Source organism: Abramis brama (assembly GCF_963993115.1).
Source record: "Abramis brama genome assembly, chromosome: 3".
NCBI classification, from domain to species: Eukaryota; Metazoa; Chordata; class Actinopteri; order Cypriniformes; family Leuciscidae; genus Abramis; species Abramis brama.
In genome coordinates, this window is record NC_139965.1 from 21,452,412 (window position 1) to 21,460,840 (window position 8,429).

Genomic DNA, 8,429 nt, shown 5'->3' on the forward strand with positions numbered 1-8,429 from the left:
TGGCTCACACCTGACTATTGTTATATTCAGGGTTCATGCTGTGAGTTAAAGTCAAAACCTTTTTACTTAGAGTGGTGAATATTAAAATGGTCACAATATTTATTAAGAAAAAAGGAGCAACTCCATACCAAAATTTGTGCTGGCCAGATCAATAGCCCTACTTATTTTTTTATACTCTATGTGACGACAATAATCAACACTGTGAAACTAGGAGCGAAAACAAATTTTTAACCCCAATATAGTCTTACAAATGTTCCCAATAAAGCAATTAACTCTGTAAAAATATGACCCTGCTAGTAAATGATTTCTACTGCTTACGTACTATGTATGTTTAAGCACCACTGTCTGATTATTTATTTGTATCAGACAGTTATTTTCTTCTCAAGCAAATGGTCCAAAATTCTAATATATATATATTCTTGCTGGCTTATTTGGGCCAATAAAGTTTTATTACACACAAGTGCCAAACATATTTGATGTTCTCAACCATACACTCCTGGGCAAAAACAAAACAAAAACAAAAACAAATTTGGCCAAGCCAAAAATATTTGGTCTTATAAATATTGGTCTTAACCATTTTAAAACACACCTCACTGGTCAGGAAATTAGGACCAGGCCAAAACATGAGCTTGATGGACTCGTTCTTGGTTGTCTTTACAATTTGCTGAAAAATAACATCTGATCATTCCTCTTTAGATAACAACTTTTCATTTGTGGGAAGCAAGGCAAGCCATTCTGCAATATTCTCTTGGATTCCAAAGCATTAAATGAACATCTAAAGCAGTCTCTTCCTAAATGCTTCACTGTGGTGTAGATGCATTTATTATTATTTTTCCCAGCAGATTTTCAAAGACACCGCTCTGGAGCATTACCATGCAACTCAACTTCATTGTGATTCAACACTCTACACACAACTTTTCATATTCAGCCAAAAACGTTTTGATGTTTTTATAAGACAGCAACGGCTTTTTAAGTAATGTATTTGCTTAAACATTGCTAATTTCCTAAATAATTTGTGGTTAAAATAATTAAAAGCATAGTCTTTAGCCGTTTTGGGCTTGGCCCTTTTTATTTTTTTCCCCCAGGAGTGTATATACCAACCAATATGTGCATATAGTCCCATTTAACCTTACATTTAGATAAGTTAGTTGCTATTTAGGGCCTTACCAACTAGATATTTTAAAGAAAACACTCCATATATGTCCATTAAAGAAAAAAGTTTTAATAAATCAGACAGGACAGACAACTTGATGAAGGCAACTCATATAATTTCAACTATTTAAAAGAAATAGGCAATGAAACATAAATATTAAAATAAACCCGCTGAACTGCATATGCAGCATATTAAAGGTTAAAGAAAGATTTCCCCCAGTATAAATATATAAGACAAGGGTATTCTGTGTTCCATTATAACCAATATATCCTAAATATGCACTGTGGCACTGGCACAAACTGAAGCTGCGGCTTTAACTGAAGTAAACTCAGGCGTGACTATAGTCAAATATAGTCTAACTCAAAAGTTCTCCCAGAGGATATAGCCATAAGGACTAGCATTGTGTGCTCTATTCAACCTGCATGAGCACATGCAGCTGCTGTCGGATGACAGCAGAATTGAAGGAAGACAGGAAACGAGGTAATTCCCCTCTGAGAAGTTCCTCTAAAGGTACAAACTGCAGAACCTGCCTCCCCAGCTCAAGTTTAACTTTCTTCATGTTCTCCATCACGTCCCTGAGAAAGTCCAGCAGCCGGGGTAGGGCTGAAGGTGGAGAGAAACCCATACACACAAGAGCAGCAGGAGGCCAACCAGATAAGCAACGGAATGTAATGTAACGAAAGCACAGGTGGAGTGTGAAAACTAGGCCGGAGGTGAACCGTGTTAAGGCCGAACACAAGGGAATCACCAGGGTTGACCCGAGACGCTGGTTCTGCAGAGCACAAAGCACAGCGTTCAGAAGCTCAAATTGATAGTCTGGTTGTCCGTCGTGCAACGTGGAATCCTGTCCATCACAACAGGAGGGTCCTTGCAAAAACTCTGGCTGGAATTGAATGCCTACAAGTGTGCCATCACACCATGACTGGCTTCCCAGCACCAAACAAGATGTCACATCCGGACGGCTGCAAATCTCAGATAAGATGCTTACAGGGGAGTCAATCCTGCAGGAGTTGCATATTGGCATGGCGCTGTCAGAATGATTCGCCGTCTTGACCCTCAGGTTCTCTTCCAGAGCTTCATTCAGGAAGTCTAGCATTTCTTGATCACAGAAGGTGGAACTGCAGACTTTGGGCAGGGCAGCTCCCTCAAGGGCAAACCAGGAGCCCAAATCGCACTCATCCAATGGGCCACTAAGTACAATCTCACATCCTTCTTTACCCGCAAGATGCTTCTCTAATAATTCCCCATAATTTCCTTGAGCAAGGCGCTGCTTCCATCCCTGAAGTTCCATCTCCTTGCGCTGATTGAAAGATCCCATTTGCTTCCTCTCACAGTGTTTTACCCATCTGGCCACACCACCACGACAAACCCAGCTTTTCCGAGGAAGGTAGTGAACATTGAAACGTTTTGTATAAAAATCTGCTGCATATTCCCTAAGCTGCTCCAATTGCCTGCGCTGTTCTACACTCATGTGTACAAAAAGCCTGAGGTTCTCCTGGATTGTGTTAACTTGCAATGCATGGAAAAAAGTGCATATCTCTTCATGCTGACTTAGAAATGAGTCTGGAATGCAGTGACAGGGAAAGAGCGCCACCGTGGAAGACAAGTCTGGCCCGTAATTACGGATTATCTTTGAGAGCAATGGTCGAATTTGTTCTTTGGCCTGATAGTCCAAGCACACTATATACAGTTCTGAATTTCCAGACTTGCTTGTGCCTGGCTTGAAGACGTTCACGGAACGGAAGCAGCATGCAAGGAGATACAGCAGGCAGACAGATGAGTGTTCAAATAGTGTGAACATCTTCAGAACAAACGAGCCTCCGGTTCCTAACAGCAGCAGCGCACAAACGGCTTCGCAATATTGTAGTGGAGCAACTAATCTCTCCTGCTCTCCTGGGTCTCCCTGACAGTCAAAGCTTCCATCTGCTGTAACCAAATTAACACTGTGCATATTGCTCACAAATCTTGGCAGTTCCAGCAGATGCTTCTGAAGCATTATGTCGCCCGTGTTGTCGGATCCAAAGAACCACCAAGGCAGAGTGTGTGCTAACAGTCTGTCATCTGTAATAGTGCAGCCACGTCCGTTGGCTTCGTAGTATGGATTTAAAGTGTTAGCAACCCAGTTCCAGTCGCAGTGTAGGCCACTCGTCTTGAGGAAGTGATTCAGAGCTGATATGAAGGCACCAGGGGCTTCACACAAGTGTATGGAGTTCAACTCGCCACTCTTCAACGCATTGTCAGGAAGAAGTTTAAAAGTGCCTAGGATCTCATAGAACTTGGCCCAAGCCTGCGTGCATAGCTCTGCGTTGGTTGTGGAGCGAAGGTGGGCTGTAACAGTGCCTGCTCGGTTGGTGAAACAAGTATGCTGGTGCCATACTGACAGGTCTTTATCGCTGAGTTGATTCTTCACTTCATTTAGTGATCTCTTCAGAACCTGCAAACGTGGGTGACTTGCATAAGGATCACAGAGCACCACACTTGGGTCAGGCAACGTCCATTCTCCTCCAGCAGGGGGAACATAACCTCTAACCTTGTTGAAGAGCTGGTGAACCTCAGCACATATTTCCTCGTCACAAGTTTCAAGGGCATTTGATTTTTCTGGTGCTGTTCTTTTTCTCCCTCCCCGGCCCCGGTTCATCTTTCAAAGCTATGTTCGGTGACATCAATCACTCAAAAAAAAAAAAAAAACTGTAAAAGACAAAAACAATCAATCAAGATTTTCATTAGCACTATAACATGGCAGAATATGAATAGTTTAAAGGGATAGTTCAAACAAAAAAGGAAATTCTGTCATCATTTACTCATCGTCATGTCTTTCCAAACCTGTATGATTGTCAACAAAATAACATATTTTGAAAAGTGCTGGAAGTCAAAGGTAAAATGGTTTGGTTACTATTGCATGAAACATTTCTCAAAATGTATTTTACGTTCCACAGAACAAAATACAGGGATGAAATGACAGCAGTAAAATGACGAATTTAAATTTTTTTAAATATAGAAATATTAAATAAATATTCCTTTAATTATAATACCAGTAACTGCTGAAATGTTTCTTCCTACTAACAATCCTAAGCTTTATATGCTTAAATATGACACTGAGACTCACTGTTGTCTCACAATTGCTATTCTGCATGCATGCTCACATTCATTTATTTATTTATAAAGTGCACGTGTCAATGCAAAACCCACAGGCAATGGGTCAAACAACATATTATCTCTCTGATATGCTCCATCAAAATACATTTTTGAGATTCACTGAATAATTATGTTGTTGTTTTACCATGTTATATCTAGAATAATGTTTTATTACAGTTCACTATAAAATTGATATTTGGGTAGTTGATTCGATTTAGGGTTACAATTTATATGAAAATGTAAAGTTAGGTCCTGCAACTGGTCAACCTTTCTTATAATTTTGTCACCTTTTTAAAACACTTTTTTTTTGCCTTCACGGGCTAATTTTAATGGTCCTGCAGTGTGATAAATGTATTTTAACATTAATTAAAATGGCACATTATATCATAGTCTCTCAATAAATACTGGTTACAAAAGCTGCATGTACAATAACAAAAAACAATTAGCCAAATGCTGTTTAAAATGGTTTTAGGTGGAGTACGTTAGCCTGTCACACAACTTCCCAAAAGTATTTCATGTTAACTAAGTTGTTGTCAACTATTTATTTCCAGTGATGCAATTTCCTTGCATTAAGAGAAGCTTATGATTTTCTCTGTGTTTTTATAGACTACCAAACATATATCCATGACACAATAGGGGAAAAAACAGCGTAAAACCCCAGTGTTTTCATTTCTAAGGATCGTGGATTGCATCTCACTGTCTGGCTAGCTAGCAAACAAGCTAACGAGGCTACATTATCTTAGAAAGGTAAATTCAAGCTTCGTCCAAAAATAAGAGTTTAATTTATGATTTTTACTATGTTGTTTTATTAACCGCTTCTTAATATCAATCGAATATCCGACAGAGCTGACAGATTTACGCTATCATTGCTATGGGAGTGTGTGGCTAGTTTCGGGAAGATTTGCAGGAAAATACGATGTGTCGATTACGGCCTGCTAAATTGAACTGGATCACTAAAAGCGAAGTTGATTTTAGTATCTTGCTTTTCTGCATTAACTTTTACCAGAATTCGATGTCAAGATACTAACAGAATGAGACCTGCTTGTGCTTACCGACCTCAGTAGTCAGTACGGTTTCTCGCTTCCTCGTGCATGGCTCAGTGTTATGCAGTGCTACACTCGCTTACAAGCTCTGTTGTGACAGGAGGGGGAGTGACTTTTAGACAGAGTACAGACTTTTGTATTGAAATTAATTGCGAAGGCTAAATTGAGATGTTGAAATTAAATTGTTAATGTTTTACTAAGGCTGTTCCTTCTGCATTTATACTCTCTCTCTCTCTCTCTGTACAGCAACTGAGGAATAGTTGAATGATGTCATATAGCTGGTAGATTTATAATATACAGGACTGATCTGCTCTCTTAACGCACATACGGTGTGTTATACTGTACAAACTGTATATTCTATCCCCTTAAACTAACCATACCACTAAACCCATCATAGAAAAATTTCTGAATTTTTACAACAACAACAACAAAAAAAAAACCTCATTCAACAGTTACAGAAATAAATTATAGTAATGACAACTTACAGTAAGGTGAATAAATTGTTCTGCGAGTATAGTATTGTAGCCTACTGAATATTGTATAGCCTATTATTGAATGTCTGTGTATTCAGCACTTGCATACTGTGAAAATACAGTGACCCAACTGCAAAATTCAAAAAGGTTACTCTGAAGAGTTGCAACTGCGAAATCAAGGTCAGTGAGAGAGATTGATTCTGCTTCAGCATCATGTCTTCACGTTGGTCCGGCCGGAGGACTTTGTCCACGTCACAGAAAATGTCATCTCTGCAGGCAAAGGGAAAAAACCCTAAAGCCAGATCCAGCCTTGACAACATTCTCCACAGCTTGCTCTTTCTCGTCCTCATCCTCTTCTTCCTTGTTTACCAGCTCTTATACACATACTCTTCCTTCTTTCCCTCTTATATTGTTTCCAACCAATGTTGGTATCAACATTCAGTGCAACATTTTGAATCAGTTTTGGGTCTGAACTGACTTGTATTATGTACAGTTGGTTTGGTCACATCATTAGAAATAAGTGTGAACAATTTTGAGTCGTTGTGTGTAAATGATGGCAACTGTGTTGTAGTTGTGTTTACCTTTTGCCTGCCTGTGTTTAGCGTTTTGAAACACAAGTGCATCACAGTGAAAAATGTGTTTTAGTGAGTGAGAATGTGTTTAGAATTTTGCACAAAGACTGCATGAGATTTGCAGACAGTGTTTTTACTACCTGAACTTGTTTAATGTTTTACAGAAAGAGTGATTTATTTGACAAATTGGTTTAGGCTATTGATAATTTGGTTCAGAGAATGGGGGTTAGTGTTTTAGCAATTCATATATAAGCATATAGCTTTATAAGTGCAATTTGCTATTGCTTCAATATTGTATCTGTGTGTTTTATACCACTGAATATCTTAAACAAACTCTCACATATAAAAACAGGCTACACTATTCATCGAGCAAGATCCACTGTCCCATTCTTTGATTTATAAAACAGCATGTCTTACAACAAATTGTGTTTTTTTAACAAACAAAATTTATTGAATTCAAATCATGTCACCCATGGAAAATGGGGGAAGAAATAATGCCACTAAGCGATAGGAATGTGTGTGAGCAGAGATAAGAGAGATGCAGAGAAATTTCCCCTGGCTCAGCACATTAGAAGTATGCGGCCGTATTGCAAGTGTGAATCTAAGGCATTAATCTGTCAGGGTCAGATCATTACTATGGAGATGACAAGCCGCTTGCATTAATGGAGTGGTTTATTGCCATGGTGACAGGGAGATTTTGACCCAATTGCTCTTGTACAGTAAATGCCCAAGAAACAGATAAAGGGTCAAGGGAGAAATTCAGATATGTTTAAGGTGACAGAATGAAAAGAAAGGGCACCATAGACTTACAGAAATGTATATATTGTTCTTATGCCAAATAATTCTGAGACATTATTGCCAAATGACCAGCATTTAGATGACCAGAATAGAGCTGAGCTGATGTGTGGGTGCTGTCATGCATAATGTACACTACATGTGTGCTCAAGTGTGTTCATCGACATAAGGGTGCTTGTGCTTGCTGTGCGTTCAGCTGTCTCATATGGATGCGCATTCATGTGTATGAGAGTTGCGTTAAAGTGAGCACAGTTATGTTGAAATGAGTGGATTAGAACGCAGAATGCTAAGAGATTGATCAAAATTGACAAAGGTAATGTGAAAGCATGTTATGGTTTCTTAATTGTAACATCTTATTGCTGTAATCGGTAGATTGCTGCCTTTGAGTTAAGAATTTAACGCCAGGTTGCTCCAGGGGGAACGTCACTATAATAAATATACTGAAAGCAACATTGGATTAAAATGCCTGGTAAATGACGGCTTACTTATGGAGGTCTACCTCGTTCACTTTAACACATTGAGGCCTGGTTTCACAGGGTTTGGATTAAACCAGGATTAGGCCTTAGTTCAATTAGGACAGTTATATCTTTAGAAAAAAAACATGACTGATTAAGATATGTCAGTGCAAGTTGATTTTAGTTTAAAAAAAAGCTAGTCACGACTGTTTCTAGAAAGCATATTGTCGCAAATTGGTCGTTCAACCACGTTGGTTAATGATGTCACGCAGGTGGTGGAGTAATAAATAATTTTAACGAATCTGTTGAGATCGAATTAACATGGCATCGGAGGACTATTTCTATTTTTCTCAGTTATTTCGATCTATTTCCAGATTCAATCATAGGCTCGTTCTTACAGGTATAGCCTATTTTTTACAGTCTATGGGTATAGCACGTTCGCACATGCGCACTCTTAAAAAACGGTGCTTTAAATCTGTTGACAAACTAAAAGACGTAAATGACATTTGTATTTATTCTAAATAAAATATACAGACTGCACTGAATGTCAGCTTGCTTATTTTGCTCAAGACTATTAAGTCCACATGTCAGGCAAACAAGAAACTACTCTTAACCACAGGTCAAGAGCTGTCGTTCAAACCACACAACTTTGCGATGCTGTTTGCGAATGTTCGTTAGAGCTATGTTTTCGGGAAACACCGACTCGATGAACTATGTTGATAACGACGGAACTTGCGACCAAAGTTGGCTAATGATGCTTTTGGGTAGTCTCAGCCTCAGACGTCACGCCCACGGAACGTTGG

The 8,429-nt window shown here is 39.0% G+C and overlaps 1 protein-coding gene across 4 annotated transcripts; it reads right to left on the reverse strand.

The window, feature by feature from the left end:
• Window positions 1–1,202: 1,202 nt before the first annotated feature.
• On the reverse strand, window positions 1,203–5,424 carry cmtr2 (cap methyltransferase 2). Of its 4 annotated transcripts, none has more exons than XM_084109051.1 (2): window positions 5,345–5,424; window positions 1,203–3,841 (listed from the first exon to the last, which is right to left on the reverse strand). In XM_084109051.1, the coding sequence occupies exon 2, from the start codon at window positions 3,789–3,791 to the stop codon at window positions 1,563–1,565; it is 2,229 nt and encodes a 742-aa protein (XP_083965177.1). In that variant the 5' UTR covers window positions 3,792–3,841; window positions 5,345–5,424; the 3' UTR covers window positions 1,203–1,562. The 4 variants fall into 4 exon arrangements, with proteins under 4 accessions (XP_083965177.1, XP_083965179.1, XP_083965178.1 ...); XM_084109053.1 differs by having other exon boundaries at window positions 5,341–5,421; XM_084109052.1 differs by having other exon boundaries at window positions 1,203–3,822; window positions 5,345–5,412.
• Window positions 5,425–8,429: the final 3,005 nt, after the last annotated feature.

Bases quoted from the DNA above. Each gene is read 5' to 3' on its own strand.
- cmtr2 (XM_084109051.1), bottom strand. From the start codon at position 3,791: ATGAACCGGGGCCGGGGAGGGAGAAAAAGAACAGCACCAGAAAAATCA.